General features: G+C 39.0%; 2 protein-coding genes across 2 annotated transcripts; one reads left to right on the plus strand and one right to left on the minus strand.

Annotated features, from left to right (window-relative positions):
* Positions 1-262: 262 nt before the first annotated feature.
* Positions 263-8,979, minus strand: LOC128375280 (programmed cell death protein 10). The gene is made up of 8 exons (XM_053335585.1): positions 8,865-8,979; positions 6,733-6,956; positions 5,162-5,215; positions 3,332-3,449; positions 3,003-3,129; positions 2,594-2,672; positions 2,417-2,499; positions 263-1,175 (listed from the first exon to the last, which is right to left on the minus strand). Exons 2-8 carry the CDS (start codon positions 6,820-6,822, stop codon positions 1,094-1,096), a joined length of 633 nt encoding a protein of 210 aa, XP_053191560.1. The 5' UTR covers positions 6,823-6,956; positions 8,865-8,979; the 3' UTR covers positions 263-1,093.
* Positions 8,980-12,705: 3,726 nt separating this feature from the next.
* LOC128375270 (inositol-3-phosphate synthase 1-A-like) lies at positions 12,706-20,529 on the plus strand. Its single transcript, XM_053335572.1, has 11 exons — positions 12,706-12,835; positions 13,145-13,269; positions 13,386-13,547; positions 14,208-14,337; positions 14,689-14,882; positions 14,998-15,147; positions 16,091-16,306; positions 16,604-16,768; positions 17,538-17,651; positions 19,510-19,727; positions 19,903-20,529. Exons 1-11 carry the CDS (start codon positions 12,811-12,813, stop codon positions 20,096-20,098), a joined length of 1,695 nt encoding a protein of 564 aa, XP_053191547.1. The 5' UTR covers positions 12,706-12,810; the 3' UTR covers positions 20,099-20,529.
* The last annotated feature ends 617 nt before the right edge of the window (positions 20,530-21,146 follow it).

The raw sequence follows: 21,146 nt of genomic DNA on the forward strand, positions 1-21,146 counted from the left end.
ACAGTGCAAAGGCCCTTTTGAATTTGCAGGAATTCTCCTTTATTTAGGGCCCCAGCACTAACAGTGCAAAGGCCCTCTTGGAACCAAAGGAATTATTATTATAAGATATTATAGTGTGGTTATAAGCCATTTATTACATGTTTTACATTGCTTATAAATGCTTCACAGGGGGCACAGGCCTAAAATTATCTCACACTCAAACACATTACCATTTTCACTCACCAAAACTAAGTCGTCTTGACAAATATTGGACTCGGACACATTTAAAAAAGCATCATCATTTGGAAACTATTTATTGAACATTTGCAACCAGGTATCAGTTAAATACAGAACTTTCATTTCTCTCTCTACATCCCGCAACAGCAGAGACTGGTTCCACTTCATTACACTCTGAGAGGAGGGAATGTTACAGGACTTGGTAAGGCGCACACTGTGCTGGAAGTCATTTGGCTTTCTGTCGTCTGATAATAAAGAGAAACGAAATGTGGGTTTGCCTCTTAAATGTCCAACATTGCTTCCTCTCCTCTCCTCGCAGCTATTTCACCTGCGGTCGAGTGCTTTTTGTCATCTCCTGTGCGTACAGACCAGGGCAAAATAACACAAATGGGAGGCGAGAAGAGAAAACCAGTATAGACGACCGAGACGCACCCCTACTGAATGCGCTCTCAAATGTGTAGCCATGATTGAAAAGCTAAAAGTAAAATGATCAACATGAATATATTAGAAAAATGGCAATTAGTCTTTAATAAACACCTCGCCTCACCTACTCCCAACAAGACCGGGGTTATAAATTAAAACTGTCCAAATAAAATCAATCAACCAGACTTTGGGCCCATTCTGTTCCATTTCAAGACTGGAAAATCCTCATTGAAAAAAAGACAAATGGCACTTTTCAGTCTCTTGAACTGGAATCTAGAATCTTGACTCCAATGGAATCGACCCCAACCCTAAAATCAACTCTTTCTAATTTACATATATGGGTCAGGCGCTCTTCAAGCTTCCACCATCCTAGCAGTTGCTTCCCGCGGGATGAGGGGTGGTGGGGGGTGGGGGGTGGGTTATGCGGAGGGGAGGGCTTTGTGGTCTCTGAGGGCTAGGCCACGGTTTTGAAGGTCTGCAGTATGAGGTTGGTTTGGTGGATGAGCCGGTTTGCGCTGATGAAGACATTTATTGCCCTGGGAACAAAGAAAAATACGACTTGGGAAAACAGAATGGAGAGGCTCTTGCGGACGCTGTTTAAACAAACTGTGCACTCTTGCGAGGCACAGCTATTACTGCACTGACATTCGAAAGAAATACAGCAGGTTTGGTTAGCAATTGATTAGCTGACACATTGCAAACACCATATCCTTTCTTCTCCATGTAAACCTCCTAGCAACGATATCTATGTCCTCCATGGACCTTATCATATTTAATTTTTGTTGACCCTAAACTGTTGAATCACCTCTTTTATCATTTCAGAGGCTGTATATGGTGCTTTTATATTGCTTTATACTGTATACTAACAACAATCCCATGATGTAGGTATTGATCTCCTCACATTTGAGAATTTGTTGCCATGTATCTTTACTCAAAGTAGTAGTTCACATGCATGCACAGCCAGTGTTTCCCATACATAGACCAATGTGTGGTGCGGTGCCACAGAATCAACACCGAGCGCCATCACCGCTATCATCACCTAGCCGTTCATATACAATGAGCCGGTTAGCCTGAAACTTGTTGCTATAGTAACAGCACAGTTACCTGTCTGAGGATTTTAACGTTGTTAATGTTGACATCACATGGCGCTGTTTTCATTAGTTTTTCAGGCTCTGCTGTTTTTTTCTGAGCAGGTTCTGCCTCAAATGATGTAGATTTATGTTTTAAACAGTGGTCTGTGTTTGTTTCCTAAAACTTAATATCACAGTTAGCTTGTCTGTGTTTGTTTCCTTAAACTTAATATCACAGTTAGCTTGTCTGTGTTTGTTTTCCTTAAACTTAATATCACAGTTAGCTTGTCTGTGTTTGTTTCCTTAAACTTAATATCACTGTTAGCTTCTCTGTGTTTGTTTCCTTAAACTTAATATCACTGTTAGCTTGTCTATGTTTGTTTTCCTTAAACTTAATATCAAATTCTGAAATCTTATTGTCACTGTGAGCTTCTAGTGCAACCAGCTGAGGTGATAAGACTCTCAAAATGTCAAAGATATTCCTTTAACATTTAACTTAGAAGTATTCATAATCATAATAGTTTTCAAATCAAGTAATTAATGAATCATTCTATTATTAATCTGGCTCCGCTTCATTAAAATAGAGTGTCCCTGTTACTCTGAATAGTCTCCCTCTAACATGCACAATGAGTTCTCCCTGCACCACTGACACAACTTCACTACAATGAACAGTGTGACATGATACACAACGTAATGGACACACTTACTTTCCGTCTTTGAAGTATGTTTTGAGGGTGTCGCTGAAACTTTTGGAGTATTTCACAAACTCCTTTTTCTGGTGCTCCAGAGCCTGGTCGAGCAGAACATAAACACAGAAGCATAATGTTAGGAACGAGGGACACAGTGTGAACAGTAACCAGATGTGATGTCTGTTTTATACTCACTCTGCGATTCTGGTACTGATATTTCTTAATGACATTGTTGACTGTGTCCAGGAGCTCTTTTATGGCGCTGGCTATGTCTCTGTAGGGAAACCAATGGCAACACCAGTGAGCAAACAGGATTTCACAACACGAATTCAGACAAAAGGCAGTCAATCAATATAGCTTGTACAGCTAAGTGACCATTGTACTAAGCAAAACGTGATTTGTTTTCCCTGTCCTCCACAATAATGGCTTTAGCTTTAATGCAATATACTGTGTAATCGGTGCATCTGCTAATAGGGGGTTCAGCTGTTGGACCAGAGGTATTTTCATTTCCAACATTAAATGGTATTTTTTGGGGAAGCATACCACACATAGCACGCTTGCATTTTAAAACAGCGCAGTGTGTCTGCACGCTGCTCACACTCACTTGATAGTCTGTAGGAAGCGTACTCTGTCATTGATCTCATCTGGGATTTTGCTGAGGATGTGTTTCAGAGCTCTGGCCTTCTCATTGAGGTCCTGGAACTCCTGCTCGGGCCGGTCAATCATAAACTCTGCAGGAGAAAAAAAAGGGGGTCCCAGTGACTTGATTGTTTAAGATAAATGGATGCACACAAATAGACCAACACAGGTAAGTCAGAACACAACACCGGTATATACAAATTAACTGGAAATAGACTGGAAACAACAGACAGACACAACACAACAGATTCCCACTGCAATATTTCAGTGTGAAGATTTTATTTCAGTACACACCTTCCACGTCATCAGCTGCCATGCGCAGTAGAGACTCGGTGAAGTTGATTTGGACGTTCTTTTTCTCCAAGATCTTCATTATGATGTCCTGAGTCAGACCAGGGTTCTCCCTCTCCGCCTGATAAAAGAAGAACAGGGCATTAATCACAGCTCCTATTGTGCCGTTTTTAAAGAGAAGTTGAGTTTCAGATTGGGAGTGAGATGCGTTATGCAACAAGGGTGAAAAGGGGGTCAACAATTCACATGTAAGAGGAACATAAAATAGAGCTTCTCTTATCCAATACAAGTGAGAAGATGCACAAAGCTGCAGAGAACAAAGCTAGGACTCTGAATGTCAGATGCACAAAAGCTCCCCTCCTAAATAATTAAACCCTGAATTTACACCAGCCAGGAAGCAGCCGTGGTAGCGGAGAGCAATCTGTGAGACAAGAGAACTAAACACTCGCAAACGTTGTCGTAAAACAGCTGTAAGGTGATGACATCTCCCTTTGGTTTGTATAACGACAAAGCTACGTCTGCTTGATTAATATTTCATCGGCACACACGGCGAACGCTGCTGCTCATCAGCAGCAACACAGAGGTGATCTATGCCTCGCTGTTATTGTTCCAGTATAATCACAGAGCTGTACAGATAAAAGCCATCAACAGAGTCTCCTCTAATGGCTACTGTCAGGTATCACCTGTAAAACCACAACACCGGTCTGAAGATGAGCACGTTTGATGTTATATTGATGCCGACTAAGTTCATTCATTTGAGTATCAATCACGTAAATGGACTGGAGGCGCTCAAGCATAATGAACATCATTGAAAAACTGATGAAAACATTTCATATGACTTCATTAATTATTCAGTTAAAATGTCATTGAAGTTGCAGGAAAATTAAAATAACATCCTAAAAAACAACAGACAGTCTGCTTCACATGAGCTCCTTTAATCTCTTCATATATGCCCTCTGTGTATTGTAGTCTACTGTATCATCAGCGCTTTCAAGTGGGATAAGGAGCCCGAGACAAACCAGGAAGTACTGCGTACGCAAAGGGGATTTCTAAGATGAGGGTCGATTAAAGACTGTCAAAAAGAAAAATCAATATTTGTGCATTTTATACATCTTTTTTTTTTTGTTTCTTTCTTTTTTGCTGGTCAATCAATTTGAAACGTTGCCAGAGATGAATAGATTCCAACAAATCGTGGGGGGTAAAAAAAGAGAAAATACAAGAGAAAACAGCAAGGCTCTAATTTTGGAACCATAAAAACATAAAATGAAAGCTCCACTTTATTACAACTTCAATTTTGTTTTCTTATCTCTGATCATGGGATCAGTTCTGATCACACTTGTATTCATCAAACTAGATCTCTGAGCGCAGAGATAAAACCAAACACTAGTGGTCAGGCATTCATACTGGCACCTTTTCCCAGATTATCTAAACCTCTTTATTTGGAGGCAAAACTGAAAGTGAGTTAATTCATAATGTTACTAATAATGCCTCATTGTACAAGGAGCTAGTGAGTGTGCAAAACTACAGCAAGTGCAGACAGTTTGACTTTTGACTCTTTTTCTAACAAGTGACTAATATGACGGCTTTGCAAAACCAGTATGATCACCTAACTGAACAATGATCAAATGTAACAGCTGCTAACCAGAATTACCTTTTTTCTACTTCCTCATGATTATATATATCTTAATAATGGCATAATGAGAAAAGAAGTGAAGTTTAGTCAAAATATTGGTTAGAACTTCTGCTTAAAATGTGAATGTAATTGCAAAAGACCACAATAGGGAAACAAACTAGACATTATTATAGCAGGAAGTGGCTCATGCGTTTTCTCACCTTTATGAAGGCTGCTCTGAGCGTCTGAGCTGCTGATAGGTTGATCCTCTCCAGCTAATGAAAAAGGAGAACACACACATTAAATTTCATTGCAATGGCTCAAAAATAATGTGGAAATAAAAAAAAAGAGAAAAAAGCTGAATATTACAAATAATAAAAAAGGGGAAATATATTATTGCACATATTGCATAAGTATATTTGCACAGTTAGTAGTCTGTAAACTTGTACAGTACATGGAAATCCAATGTCAGCATGTGTGGGTGTAGGTGTAATAACAAATTCATCTTAACAGGATGTAAAATAATATTATCATATAAAGCTACCCAACAGGTACTGTAGCATGGAAGGTTTGGGATAACTGATTTTTCCAGTTTAACAGTCATACCTCTATGGTATAAGGAAGTTGTTTTGAAAAAGCAACTGTAACAATATACAGTGTGTTTTTAAGATATGTGGTCTACTAGCACTGTTGAATTATCGCAAAAGTAAATTTACACTGGTCTAAAACAAATGTAAGTCACACTGTAAGAGAACATTTTGCCCTTTCAATAATAATTCGGTCTCCTTACTCTCCTCTGCAGTATCAATAATCTGTCAGTATATTAACTTACAGTCAGAGCTGGTCTCACAATACATCTACATTTTGTGACTTCAAGCCTCGGATAATTGAATAATCTCTGCGTCTCTCCTGCTGACAAAGTGCATGCTGCCCTCTGTGCTGTGTTAGTTAGAAACATGAATTGACTTCTTTCAGTTGCCTCCATTTGTGAAGATAGCGCTGAAGATTCATAGAGTATGAAAACACTGTCATCTACTGGTGATAACAAGGTCACACTAATCCTGTATGACTAAGGATTTAAAAGAACAGAACCAACAAACACAAACCACAGCTCTCTACATTGTGCAGTGCTTGAGTATGTTCAAAGTGTAATCATCTGGAGTATAAATGACTGTAAGGATGTTGCTCATTATCCGAGCAAAGCATTATCCAATAAAGTATATTTTATCTTATTATAAGCAAACACCACGCCACATCAAGTCATCAACTAAAAGTGAGTGAAATCAGCCCCCAAATGTGGACATTTATAAATCCGAAAAAATCTTTAATTTGCTTATGATTGAGCTCTTTTAATGCACTTTAAATTTTAATCTTTCACTTGCACTATGTATGTTCTTTTAATCATTTTAAAGCAAATCATTATTTTATACTGCACTTTCATATTTTATGCACTGCTTTAGTCTAGCTTTTTATTTTCTTTCTCTCTTTCTTATTTTACTGTACTTTGTTCTATTTTTATTATAATTGTGGGTTGTTTTTTTTTATTGTATGTTTTAATGTTTCCAATTTCTACTATGATTGGATTTTGGTTTTTTTTGTTTTTTTTTTAATTGTATTTTTTCATGCTTCCAATTCTTACTGTTAAATGTTCATTTTATGTAAAGTACATGGGTATGAAATGCACCATATAAATAAAGCTGTCTTGCCTATATCTTATGTTGTTAATAGCAAACACCACGCCACATCAAATTATCGATTAAAATTGACTGATGTCAACAATCAGATGTTTTACCTCGTTGAAAACAGGGTACATCACAGCGTACAGCGTCATGGATACCATGGAGTTTGTCTCCGCTTCATTCTTCATCTCCTCCATTGTCATCCTCCAGGGAGGAGCAGCTCTTGGTGAAATGGTGGGGAGGAAACTGCAGCTCTCACACACACTCACACATGCACTCACACACACTCACACTCACACCCTCTTAAAAAACACACAAGGCCCAGAGTGACAAGAGCCTGAAAAAGAATAATGACAGAAACAATTAATTGAAGATTGGTTACAGTCTTAGAGACGGTGAGTATCAGGGTCAGATTATTCAACTGATACTTTATTTGTGAGGCTAATACATACAGAAATATTTGAGTTAAAAAGGTGATAATGATATGATAGCTGATATCAATTTCTGACATTAAAATATAAAACACAAAGAAGTAATAATCCCTCAATTTTGGTTATTAATAAGAATGCACAGATCCAATATACTGGCGCAGATTAGGGGTACAACTAACAATTATTTTCATGATTGATTAATCTGTTTGGTTAGTTGTTTGAATATAAAATGCTGAAAAATGGTGAAAAACGGTGAAAAATGCTGACCGCTGTTGCCCAAACCCCAAAATTATTCTATTGAAAATTAAATAAACCAGAAAATATTCACATTTGAGAGACTGGGAACCTGAATATTTGAACTTTTGTTTTCTTAAGAGAAAAAAAAGCCTCAAAATCTGATTCATCGGTCAGATTATTTAGAAACAAACTGATTAATTGACTCATTTTTGCAGCTCTTGTGCAGATAATGACCTGATTAAGTGGAATGGATCAGGTATTAGCCATCATTCATGCATCTGTGTCAATATACAATTCAGTGTTATAGTTATTATAAACACTTAGTCAGTCTAGGGCTGGGCAATATAGTAATATTGTGATATTTTATAGATATCGTCTTAGATTTTGAATTGAAGTGTTGTCTTTTCCTGCTTTTAAAAGGCTGCATTACAGTAAATTGATATACATTTGTGAACTTAACAAACTGTTCTAATATCTGCCTTTATGCACTTAGTCATTATATCCACATTACTGATGATTACTGATCAAAATTATCATTGCGTAAATATTTAGTGAAAGCACTGTTAGTGATCCCTTCAATATTGTCAAAATATCGATATTGAGTTATTTGGTCAGTCCCATCAGGCTGCCAATTAGTGCCAAGACAATTCTGAGTTCCTCTCAACAATATTTGGGGATAAGGGAGAGCATCGGTACTCGTCAGTGCTCAATATATAATTTCCATTTCTGTACTGCAGTTTTCTGTTACTTGTTAACCTGTATGTACACTGTTAAAAATACACCAACCAATACATAACACTAAGTTAATACAGATGGGGCCTACCAGCTTTACTAACCAACAAGGAAGAGAGAACATGTAGTTTATTTAACCTCTAAAAGGGGAGTGGCACAGTTATCTGTTACCTGGATGGTGACTAAACAACTATGATGTGTATCATTTAAAACATTAAGAAAATTGGAATTAAAATATAAGCAAAGCCTTCGTATCATATTTTTCAAAATGTTTTTGATATACTGATGGAGTCAGATTTAAGATAAGCAAGAAGACATTATTGACAAAGTGATGACACTGATTGTGTAGTTCAATTCTTAACTGAATACACTTTTAACCACTAACGACACCACCTATGAGCTGTCTAATGATTTGTATAATCTTTAAAGCATCACAGTAACATCAGCGTTTGTCTGACGCGATAAACAGCAGAAAACTGGATGTAGGTAAAAGCAGCTTCTCAGCTAACTTGACGTGGCTAACAAAAGTAGCTGATGGACCGTCAACTTGAGGTTCGCCGTTTTATTCACGGAGATACAACTATCAAAAATATATTGTCCAACGACAGCTGAGTGAGTACAATGACACATTTATCGCGATCTAGCCGTAAAGATTTTCAATTGAGGCCTATGGGCCGGGCAAATCGATGGTAGCGAACTGCTAGCACTCACCAGCGTAGCTTACGTGCTAGCTACACTAAATTGTAGGTTTGTAATCACTAAATGAGCTAAAGCGCGTCAGCAAACTGCTCTTACGACAGCTATGTGAGTAAGAATATGTGTGTCAAATGTGTACTTGTATCTACCTTTGGTCTGACTTCTTAAATGGGCTGGTTATGCCGTCGATTGCCTTTTAGCTGCTATGTTTTCTTTACAACTTAAGGCGGAAGTTTTTTAGGACTGGCCTGAGCGACATCTTCCGGACCGTTGCTACGTACACAGGCGCTGTCCAATCAGAGAGCGGTTAGACGGAGCGACTGCAACGTCACAATTAATAGTTACATTTCCGACATAAATAAATAAATAAGAATAAAAGTGAAAAAATATTGTGGCGTGACTAAAAATAGATAAATAAATAAAACAGAAATATAAATCATTTAAAAAAGGAAAATAAAGACTTAAAGTGAATTAATAAATTAAAAATATATAATGTGACTAAAAAATAAACAAATTTACCATACTGTGCTTGACAAGAAGGGTCTTCTTTGGGAATTAGCATAAATCCCAGTTCCTGAGTTGTAAATATTGTTCACATTGATATACAGCTCATAAGCACAACTTGAACACTCAGCCTCTGAAAACTCTGATACATCTAACTTTGCACCTGAAATGTCTGAAAAGGCAACAAATATGGATACCTCATATCAGCCAAAGACACATCACTCAAGGTAATTAGAACCCAATTGAAGCCCAGTTCAATAGGTGGAATACTACCTTGTGAATACATCAACCAATTCCACAATCATACCATTTCAATATGTTGAAAATATGTGTATGAATCTGAATCTTTTCTATACTGTGCATCTCAAATTACATGAATGCAGCATAATGAAATATGTTATCAAGTTGCATTATAGAAATTGTAGATTGGAGCTTAACTCATATTAAGGAATATCACGCTAAATATCCCAGCCTCTCCTGCACCAATTTTGTCCACTTTGTTTTTTCTCCAAATATGTTTTTGTCAGTTGGGCAGGAAAAAACTCTGAGACACCTTATCTGCTCAAATGTATCCTATTTTGTCTCTTTTAGCAGACCCAGTCATTTTTAAACTGTATGTAAAAGGAACAGTGAGGTGGTGTTTGGCCTTAACTTTATCATGAATTCTCTATCAGGGTTGCACTCTATAATAATCAATGATGTTACATATCTCTTCTATACCACTTTTTTAACAAAGCTTATCTCTCCATTATCTCTATATGTCAACAGATCAGGGGTCATATCTTATGTCAGAAGAATGCAAAGGTCATCTTACATGTTGCCAGTTCAGTTGTCTGGTTAATGTCACTGATGGGTTAGAGGTGCTCAGGCTCCAGGTGGCTGAAGCCCTCAGGTGGATGTCTAACAGCATACCAGAGATAAAATGTTTTTTTCTATGGTCTTACCTGTAAGAGGAATGTCCAAGAGTGGGAAGGCAAGGGATTATCTTAAATGGTCAATTCTGTTGATAGCAATATGAGTGTCGAATTTGAGTGATGCTAATTCCCTGATCCAGCCCAACTCTGGCAAAACTGGCATGAAAAAACAAAGAACTGATATTAAATGAATTGTGTTGTTTTTTAAGAGAAGTGGATAATCTGAATGTCTCGTGATGACAAATGATACTGATACCCACTGATATCATGTCTTTTGCTTGTTTTGGGGCCTTTCTGCTTCAGTCTGCTCTTCATCAAGTGAGTTGGACTGAGGTCAGATCTGACTCTTTGGACCTAAAAAACTAATTGATTAAATTGATTGCTTTGTCTGCATATTTGGGAATGCCACTCATGCATGATCCTAAAGTTGAGGGAACTATGTATAAAGATATATCAATCAATCAATCAATCAATCAATCAAACTTTACTCATATAGCACTTTTCATACACCGCAATGTAAGGCAAAGTGATGTACAAAGTCAAACAAACAAACAAGCAAGCAACAGTTACAATAGTTAAATGCTGCTTACACGTTGATGGATAACAACTAATAAGGTCATATACAATAAAATAGAAACCAAATGGAAGAAATTGATAGCCTATTTTGATACTTTCACTACATTTTACTTCAAATAATTAAGTATGATTTTGCTTGCAGGACTTTTTTGTTATAATTGAGTATTTTTTAAACTAAAGGATCTGAATCTCCCATGATGCACTGAGCTCCTCTCTCCTCCTCCTTCTTTCTCTCTCTCTATCCATCCATCTATATCCATTATCCATTAACATTCATGTACTATTAATACATTCAATAACCTAAACTTCTTCCCCGGAGTTGTCTGTGCTTTCTCGTCTCACAGGTAATCTGGGCCTGTAAAACGTCTGGATGACAGATTCCAGTCCCGGACCTACGAGCTTCATTGTTGATTTTCATTGTGCTTCTCTCCTCTATCCTTCCTTTCTCTCCTCTTAACCCCAACCGTTTTAGGCAGATGGCTGCCCACTCTGAGTCTGGCTTTGCCTGAGGTTTCTTCCTGTTAAAAGGGAGTTTTTTCTTGCCACTGTTGCCAAGTGCTTGCTCATTTGGGAATGTTGGTCTCTTTAAAATTAATTGCTCTATGTGTAAAGTGCCTTGAGATAACTTTGTTGTGATTTGGTGCTATACAAATAAAGATTGATTGATTGATTGATTGAATACTTTATTCCACCACTGACAACACATCACATCAGCCATATCCATTTAAATAATTAACAATTATTCATCATTGCATACGTGTTGTGTTTGATTATATCAGAATAATAAATAATGATTGACTGGTGAAAATCAAAGGAGAATTCTTTTGGCCATCAGTTTGTAAATGTTAAACAGCAGAAGATCTGATAGCCGTCTTTCTCCACATCTGTTTCTAACTTGGTCTTGATCACTTTCAGCCCTCAGTTTGTAAGATGATCTACAGTTGTCACTGACAGCTTATACCACACTGACCAAGACAATAGAACAAGCCAAAATGGCTCTTGAGTAGTACCAAAATCAATTGAATGTACTACAAAGGATGCATTAATTTCTACCCTAATGGCCAGTTAACTCCATTATAAGGACCTCTTGTAGGGCAAAGTTTCTTATGTTCTTCACTTCACCATGTTTTTTTTGTCAGGGCAGCATATTTTCTCACACCTGGGGTCCCTGGGCACTGTAGAGGATCATTTTTTTCTTCAAAAGGGCACCTAATTCATTATGTTATAGGGGAACCCTACATGGGATTTTCTCTACTCTTTTTCACTAGAAGGGCACCCATGCAGAACCTCATGCTCTTCCCATTATAATGGTAACTCATAGGAAACTACATGTCATCTTGCGTGGGTTCTTTACTGGGCAGTGAGGCCATATCACATTTTCTTCCACAGAAAGGCCAGCCATGATGGACATACAGAGGCAATCTATAGGGCGCTTCATCCTGATATACCCAACACAGTGATAATAGAACTTTGGTATGTTCTCTCCTTTGCATAGGTAGCCTACTTAGAGGGCATCATGTTTGCCTCTTTGTGGGAGCAGTGGTCCAAAAAACATTTTCCCATCAAGGACCCACTGACACAAATTAGACCATGGACCCCGATTTGATAAAGATATTGTATTTACATGTTTTATTGCAGAAAATAATAAACCCATGTCTAAATGATGTCATTGTGTTACTTGGATGCAATTATAGTGAAAATAAACGACACTTTTTTCTGGGGAAACCTGGAACACCTTCAAGAAGAAACAGCCACAGAAACAGCCCGTCCTTAATAATATCACAACTATCCGGAATTGTATATTTATTTGCAAAATCCCGCCATTGAGGAACCTGACAGATCATCGTGATATAACCTCACTACCTGCTGTAACCACGCGGTGAGTAAACCTCTCCATCATCCTCGCGGGTTATGTAAGTGAAATGGAAGCGTCTCATTGGCTCTTTGAGCTGAAACTGACTAACGAGGGAGGATTAATCGTTTGTGCGCAGGCGAACCAGTCGGACGAGAAGAGTCGACAGCACCCAGCACATTTTAGACGAAAAGGACTGTGTTTTTCCTTTCAGCCGAGACACCCTAAAACTATCTTCATTCAAACAAAATGACAAACATCTTCGCTCCGAAAGGTGAGGTGGTTTCCGGATGTAGGTTTGGTTCAGAAATGCGAGTCATTCATGTATTAACTTATCTATTTCTCTGTGTTCAATGGGATGAAATAGCATTTAATGGTTTGATAGGAACTGCTAAGAGATTTTTTTTCAGTTAGTGAGGCATGGTAAAGTTATTTCCTCCTCTTTCGACATACCGGTAGCTTTAAGTGTGGTGTGACGTGTTGAGGAAATGCAAATGTACACCCATGGTGCCATGTACACTGTACACACGCGAGACTAACAGTCAGAGACATACCTTTGTGTTTCTCTCCTATTGTGTTGCAGACTCTGAGAACATGTCAGAGAACATTCATGTCGACAGCCCTAATGTGAGGTACACAGATACACACATTGTGGCTCAATATTCCTACCAGACCACATCAGTACACAGAGATGGGAACAAAGTCAGAGTAAGTGAGCCTCTTTCACATTTTGTCTCCCAAAGCTTTGTGTTGCTGTGTACACATGTCTATTTATGTGCTATCTGTCTAGTCACCCACTGACTCTGATCCTTATGATGATACAGCTGACCCCCCACACCACTGACATGACATTTCGCACTGAGAGGCATGTGCCCCGGCTTGGTGTGATGCTGGCCGGCTGGGGAGGCAACAATGGCACCACTGTCACAGCAGCTGTACTGGCGAACAAGCTGGGCCTTACCTGGAAAACCAAGACTGGTGTAAAGGTGAGAAGAGACACAAGCATGCCTGTACGCACACAGACAAGTTTCATTCATCTCAGTATGGTGTGAGGAAACAATGTGTATAGACTTGAAATTCTTATGCGGTAAGTCCACATATGAAGACCCCGGTCTTCTTTGAAAAAGCAAGGCTAGTAGTTTTATTGGAAAATGGCCACCCACCCTTTACTGTATAGCAGAAATTTGTAGTGATGCAGCTAAAACTCGCAAAAAAATGATTCCTTTTTATAACATGTCCATATTGTGTGGAGGAAAAGGGGTCTAGTGAATTAATTCATGTTTTATACTTTAATATGGTGTGAAAACCTGAGGCTACCATTAAAGCGCTAATAGAGAATGTTCTTGTCCTATTTTATAAATATAGCCCACTGTATGTCCCCTGATACAGAGGCCCAGACTTATTAAGCTGGTTATGCTGACATGTTCAGTAGAGTGTTAAGAGCTTACCTAACTCTGGTCTTCAGGATTTCCCCTTATATGGGTATTGTTACTTTCTTACGCTTCTTTGCAGCTTGGCCGTTTGCCATTTTAGTTTATTGGATTTAAAATGCAGCATTGCACACTTATAATAAACCTGACAACAAGTACATATTCCTTAGCACTTAAAATAAATGAAATCTGTTTTTTCTCTCCCACATTCTTTAGAAAGCAAACTACTACGGCTCCTTCCTTCAGTCATCTACTGTTTGTCTGGGATCAGGGTTCGAGGGTGAGGTCAATGTGCCCTTCCGTGACCTCCTACCCATGGTGCACCCTAATGATATTGTCTTTGACGGTAAGAACAGTTGCTACTCAGCTCAGGGTCTAACCTCTACTGAGAAATATATGTGTGTGTGTGCAAGTGAGGTAACGGCAAGGAAATCGGACTCTAAGGCAGCTTTGAAGGCCAGAGAGCTCCTTCCTAAGGTGAAGATAGTCAGATATGGACCCTTGTCATGTCCTCTAATGCAATCTAGTCTGTTGTTTCATAAGGGAAGCACTTTAATAGACAGCCTATTTATACAGCTGCTACAAACTATTCACGCTATTCTTGTCACTGTCTATTAAGTTCTGGAAGATGAGAGATATCTAAGCATTACAGCACATTTTTCAAACTTGGAGTGTGTGTGTGTGTGTTTGCTTTTAGGCTGGGATATCTCCTCAATGGATCTTGGCAGTGCAATGGAGCGTGCTCAAGTACTCGACTGGTCGTTACAAGAGCAGCTTCGACCATACATGAGTCGCATGAAACCCAGACCGTCCATCTACATCCCAGAATTCATCGCCGCTAACCAGGAGAGTCGAGCTGACAATGTCCTCGCTGGGACAATGGCAGAGCAGGTACTGCTTAGGGTTATAACTACTGAAGGGTCCTGTCTTTGTCAGTTTATTCTGCTTTAGACTGTTTTCTGAGATGTCATTTGTAATTTGACTGAAAGATGAATTGGTCCTCCAGGTGGAGCAGATCAGAGCTGACATAAGGGACTTCCGTCAGTCGAGTGGTGTGGACAAAGTCATTGTTCTGTGGACGGCCAATACTGAGCGCTTCTGTGATATCATACCAGGGGTTAATGACACCGCAAAGAACCTGCTAGCTGCAATCCAGGTGAGAGCAGAAGCATGACGAGAGTTTGATTAAGGAATTAACAAATTGCACTAAAGTAGAGCTGCAATGATTAGTTAATTAATTGATTAGTTGATTAACAGAAAATAAATCTATCGACTATCGTTTAAATTATTTTAAAGTGAAAAATCCAAGCAATCCCTTGTTTAAGCTGCTCAATTTGCTGCTTTTCCTTTTTGTAACATTCAAGTAAGTTGAATATTTTTGGTTTTTAAATTCATGATTGAACAAAACAACTTTTCTTGACATAATTTGGGCCCTAGAAAAATTGCAACAGGCTTTTTGTTCTATAGGCCAAACAATTAATTGATGAATTGAGAAAATAATCAGCAGATTGATCAGTAATAAAAATAATCATTAGATGCAGCAGGCAGGCAGAAATCTTAGTTTCAGTATGAAATGTATAATGAAACTTGTGTTGGTGGCCGATAGTCATGAATCCCACCATTCAACTTTAATTTCTCACTAATGCTGAGGACCAAACAGTAATCCTCCATCACATTTTGTGATTAATAAAGCTTAGAGGATGAAAAGATTAGCTCCCCAAACACACACAGTGGATTTGTAAATGAAATGCTATAATGAGCCTGAAACAGTCTAAAAAAAGCAGCTCCTTTTATATCAGAAAATTAAGCTTTGCCCCTCTTGGGTGGCAAAGCTTGGGATTTGTATTTAATCTTCTGTCTTCGGCATGCTTGTACTGCTGTCAGCAATGATAATAATCTATTTCACAGACTTGTTATCTTCAGCAAATAGCTCAATTTTAGATAGTCATGAAGCCGGCAGTGGAGTTGCACTACAGAGAGATGATCTAAAGAGAGTCTCGGGGGAAATGTTGCCTTTGTTGTCAAGCTTTCTTCCTCAGTGTACTGTGATGTTACACTTTGTAACTATCTTTATTTCTTCTTTTCTTACTGTCCATCAGTCTGGCAAAGAGGTTTCTCCCTCCACTTTGTTTGCGGTGGCCAGTATACTGGAAGGCTGCGCCTACATCAACGGCTCTCCTCAGAACACCTTCGTCCCAGGGGCCATCGAGCTGGCTGTGGAGAAAGGGGTATTTATTGGAGGAGACGACTTCAAGTCTGGTCAGACTAAGATCAAATCAGTGCTGGTAGACTTTCTGGTCAGCGCAGGCATCAAGGTGAGAGACTGAATGCATAGGCAGGAGGGATGAAGATCACTAAAGCAAGTAACTGCTATGAATTATATCTTGTGTTATGGATGTAATATAAATGAGGTCTCATGAAAAACAAAAAACACCAGAATAGTGACACATCACAGAAAATGTGATGTGTCACAATGAAAGAAGTATTCTTGCCCGTCTGATAATTCACCATTCAACACTGAAAGCATAAAAAGGGTCCCTCCTGATAACCCTACAGTACCATTTATTTTCCTGAGCAACATGAATTTATTAAGCCCTCTTTCCACTTGACAGCCGACCTCCATCGTCAGCTACAATCACCTCGGAAACAACGATGGGAAGAACCTGTCGGCTCCGCAGCAGTTCCGCTCCAAAGAGATCTCCAAGAGCAACGTAGTGGATGACATGGTGCAGTCCAACACCATCCTGTACCAACCTGGAGAAAAACCTGACCACTGTGTGAGTGAGAGAGATGCACTCACACACACATACCCCTTCCACAAGCAGTTCCAGTGCTGGTGCTGGTGTTGGTGCTGGTTCACAGTCGGTTCAACTGCGAACCAGCTGAGAACCAGTTTGCTTTCCCACTGCTCAAGGTTCTTGCGGGGCCATGTAATGACGTCACCGCATACGCCAGTTACGTTCGCTGCTTTCCCATAAAGATTCGTGCCAACTCCGAAGCAGCAACAACAACAATGGCAGACTAGCGTTTGTACAGCTGTTGCTCCTGGCTCGCAACCACAACGTATTTGTGCTGCTCAACAGGATTGAGATGATTGTTAGCCTTTGTTGTTAGCCGGCAGAGCACAGCTAACTCACAACACATGAATTTCACCATCAGTCAAATGTTCAAGGGATAATTTACTCCTTATCTATTCACCACGCAGTCTTGTTTGTTGTGGTTGGTCTCAATAACCCCTCCCCCTGCCCCCTAATGTAAGCGGTTCTTTCTTCTAGTCCAGCAAAGAACTGGTGCCACTCTGGAACCTGTTTTTCTGGCCCGGAACCAGTTCTTTGTCTGAAAACCGGTTCCAAATTAAGCACTGGCCCCAAACCAGTACTGGAACTGCTTTGGTGTGAAAGGGGTAACACACACACACACACACACACACACACACACACACACACACACACACACACACACACACAGAAAGAGAGTAATCTGTGGATGTGTCACAGAAAACAGCTGATCAGACTTCTTAATGTGTCTCTGTGTGTTTCATTTCAGGTGGTGATTAAATACGTCCCATATGTGGGTGACAGCAAGCGTGCCATGGATGAATACACCTCAGAAATAATGATGGGGGGAACTAATACTATTGCACTGCACAACACATGTGAGGTCAGTGGCTGTTTAATCTTGTGCTGTAAAACCAGGTGGGGAGTTCCGGTCCTCCGCAATGAGGCCAACGCGGAAGTAACTTAGAACTGTATTCTATCAAAAGGCCACCAGGGGGCGATCGTTTTGTGTTCAAAAGGACCTCCGTCTCTATACAAGTCAATGGATAATTCACCAATTTCTCACTTGATTTCTAACCTCAAAAACCCTGATTTTATATTTGACGATAAAGCAGGGTATGCATTAGGGCGTGGCTACGTTGTGATTCACAGGTTCAGGAGGGCGGACAGATAGACTGTATGGAAATAGCTGTGAACTTGTTTCACACCGACTTCTCTGGAGAGAAAACTGTGGTTATAGTTAGTCGTAACAGCTAACTTGGTTACCATCACCAGGTTGCCGGTCTAGACTGTGGTAGGTAGGCGTGCAATTTCCTCGAGATCCAGCCATCGCAACCTCCCCTGCTCCGTCCTCTTACTCCTCCGGATGCCCATATAAGTCGAATCCGTGTTCTTTTCTTCCCAACATGCACCTCAAATTTTCAAGATGCCGCTGCACAGATCCGATACTATTGGCCTCAAAACAGCAGTCCACAAACCAATGGGTGACGTCATAGCTATTACGTCCATTTCTCTACAGTCTATGTGTAAAACCTACAAATGAGCAAAACTATTTAGGACAGTTTCTAATGTGAGAGTACAAAAGAGCTGACTGTCAGCCACAGACATCATTCAGGGCTATTCTTCTTAATCTGACAGTAGATGTGGAGGTGGGAGGCTCAGGAGTGCCGGAGCTTACTGTTAATCTTTCTTAACATGTCTTGTAGCTAATATAAAGAGACGCATGCGGAACGCTGACATACTTATGTCATGGCATACCTGCTTTAGCCCACCACTATTTTTACACACAAATTAATCATGATAGTGTTTATGTTAACATGCTTAACCTGTAATATGGCAAGTTAACTGAATTGGGATTAATTTATAAATTTATACAAAGTAATAAAAGATGATTTTTGTTTTTTGTTTTTTTAAAAATTGCTGTTGATTAAGTATCGTTAATTAAATCTACTTAAAGCTGCTATGTTTTGAATTAGGAAATGTCTGACTTCAGGACCTCCTATTGGTAGCATTAAAAAAGACTGAATGGACTGAAAAGCTACATAAACTTGAGATTTATACTAATATTAACTGGGATTGTTTGCAATCACACAAAAAAAAACAAATTCACATATAGTGGCTTTAAATAATAAATTAGATAAATGTTGTGCTTATTAGCTTCTTATTTTTCAGATGTACTATTCTAATGACTGATACCTTACTTACTTAGTTGATACATGGATCCAGTATCAATCACATAGTTTTTTTTATGTGACTGTGCATTCATTGCTGTAGTTTGTATTAAAGCTATTTCAGGTAGGATTACCACACACACCTACTGTACCAGCAATATGTACTGATTTGCCCAAAATGCCCAAAATGTAGCATGGCAGAGATTTTGAGCCAGCCTAAAAGCTGTTGTAATTTTCACTGTAGGAGAAAGTAACCATTTAGATTCCCAGTGTGTGTTCAGTTAATCCAAATAACGCTTGTTTGAAAATTTGCTCCAATGTTTTCAGAGAGGCTTAACCTAGCATACTGCAACTTAAATCAATATAACAGTTTCATCCCACTTACTACTATGAAAAGCAGCATGTAGTACATAATGCATACTGTGTTCATTGGTAGTATGTAGTAGGCGGTTCCAAATACAGCCCAGCTTCTAAAAATGGTATACTGTTTCTATGTTTCTATGTCTTTCTCACCTCTTGTACTATACTGTTGCACACTGTTTCACCACATGTTTTTTTTCTTTGCAACAGGACTCTTTACTAGCCAGTCCAATCATCTTAGACCTGGTGATCCTGACAGAGCTTTGTCAGCGTGTGACTGTCCGGCCTCAAGGGGAGGAGGACTTCCAGTCCTTCCACAGCGTCTTAGCACTGCTCTCCTTCCTCTGCAAGGCCCCACTGGTTCCAGAGGGGACCCCGGTTATCAATGCCTTCTTCCGCCAGAGAGCCTCCATAGAAAACATCATGAGGTATCCACCAGTTTCAAAACAAAGCCTGGGTTTCCTCTTTTTTGTATTTCTGCACACTGTCCCCAAATCTTTGGTTTTACATTTAACAAAAGAGTGATGCTTTTAAGGCAGTGGACTATACATTTGTGCCTTTCCTTTAGTGACAGAGGTTGACTATTTCCTGGCTTTTTTTCAGGGCGTGCCTCGGCCTTCCTCCTCAGAACCATATGCTCTTGGAGCACAAGCTGCAGAGAGACTTCCTGCCACCACACAGCACCTACATCAATGGCAATGTGACTTCTTTGAAAAAAGTTGCCAACACCAACGGGAACCATATATCTCTAACAAATGGCATTTGTGCACACAGCGATGATGCAGCATATGCAATATGACTGAAGAAACAACACTACAGCCCAAAATAGAACTTAAAATTCATAAACTTTAACATTTATAAACTTGATACCTGGTATAAAAAGAACAATGGCCCTCATTGATCAAACTATCATGGCAAAAAAAACAAGACAATACAAAACATAATCACCAGTGGTTTGAAAACTTTGCAGTCAACTTTTCATCATTCATTAGTTGTTTCGATCTATTACAGAAAAGCATGGTGCAGAAAATGTGCATATTATAATTGCAGTAAGAAACAGAGCTAGAGGTTTGCAACAGCTATGTGAAGCACAGGCAGTTAGGCAATCGGAGTCTCCATAAATCATGACTTTGTATGAGGCAGGCTACTGGTTTACAATGTATTTCACAGTTTGATTATTTTTTGAAAAAATAACTATTTATGACATATTTTAAAAGGTAAATACAGCAATTGTCCTTTGTGGTGTTGTAATGCTCTTCTGTTACTTTTCCATGTGCAATGTAAATGTACAGTATAGTTCCTTTGAAATGAGTCAATATGTTTTCCAAGCAAATGTTACATTAATCTGTGTACTATAGTTCAGCTTGATAAATGAGGGGACTCTTCTCCAGTTACTGTATTTTGTCTTGTCACTGCCTTGTTATAGTCATGCAATTATGTTTTTGTGTGAAGCTAAATGACAGGAAAAATAGGGATGGTCTAGGTTTGACTATTTTATTAACACGGGCTATTTGTATACTACAATAAATATTTAACTATTACTGTTTGACCTTAACATATCTGAGTTATTTTGTTTGTGTATGTTAACCCCCCTCTACTCTTGTCCAGCAATCTCATGTACAAATATTTGCTCAGATGGGTAATAGGGAGTAATGTCTCTCATGCAGTCATACACACAGACACACATACTATGGAAGAGTATTGATCCTTATCACCAAGTAAGTCATAATATTGAGTTCAGTTTTCATAATAGAAAAGAGCTCCAACAAGTCCCCAGAGTGCCCACAGTGATGTTTTAATTTGAATTCAACATTCAATTTACAGTCATACATGGCATATAAAATATA

This window comes from Scomber japonicus, chromosome 16 (assembly GCF_027409825.1).
Source record: "Scomber japonicus isolate fScoJap1 chromosome 16, fScoJap1.pri, whole genome shotgun sequence".
Taxonomy (NCBI): domain Eukaryota; kingdom Metazoa; phylum Chordata; class Actinopteri; order Scombriformes; family Scombridae; genus Scomber; species Scomber japonicus.

Coding starts and splice junctions, on each gene's coding strand:
- LOC128375280 (XM_053335585.1), bottom strand. CDS start 6,822: ATGACAATGGAGGAGATGAAGAATGAAGCGGAGACAAACTCCATGGTA. Junction 3,130..3,331: donor GGCAGCTGATGACGTGGAAG/GTGTGTACTGAA, acceptor TTTCTCCTGCAG/AGTTTATGATTGACCGGCCC. Junction 2,673..3,002: donor CGCTTCCTACAGACTATCAA/GTGAGTGTGAGC, acceptor GTTTCCCTACAG/AGACATAGCCAGCGCCATAA.
- LOC128375270 (XM_053335572.1), top strand. CDS start 12,811: ATGACAAACATCTTCGCTCCGAAAG. Junction 14,338..14,688: donor TAATGATATTGTCTTTGACG/GTAAGAACAGTT, acceptor GTTTGCTTTTAG/GCTGGGATATCTCCTCAATG. Junction 16,769..17,537: donor GAGAAAAACCTGACCACTGT/GTGAGTGAGAGA, acceptor GTTTCATTTCAG/GTGGTGATTAAATACGTCCC.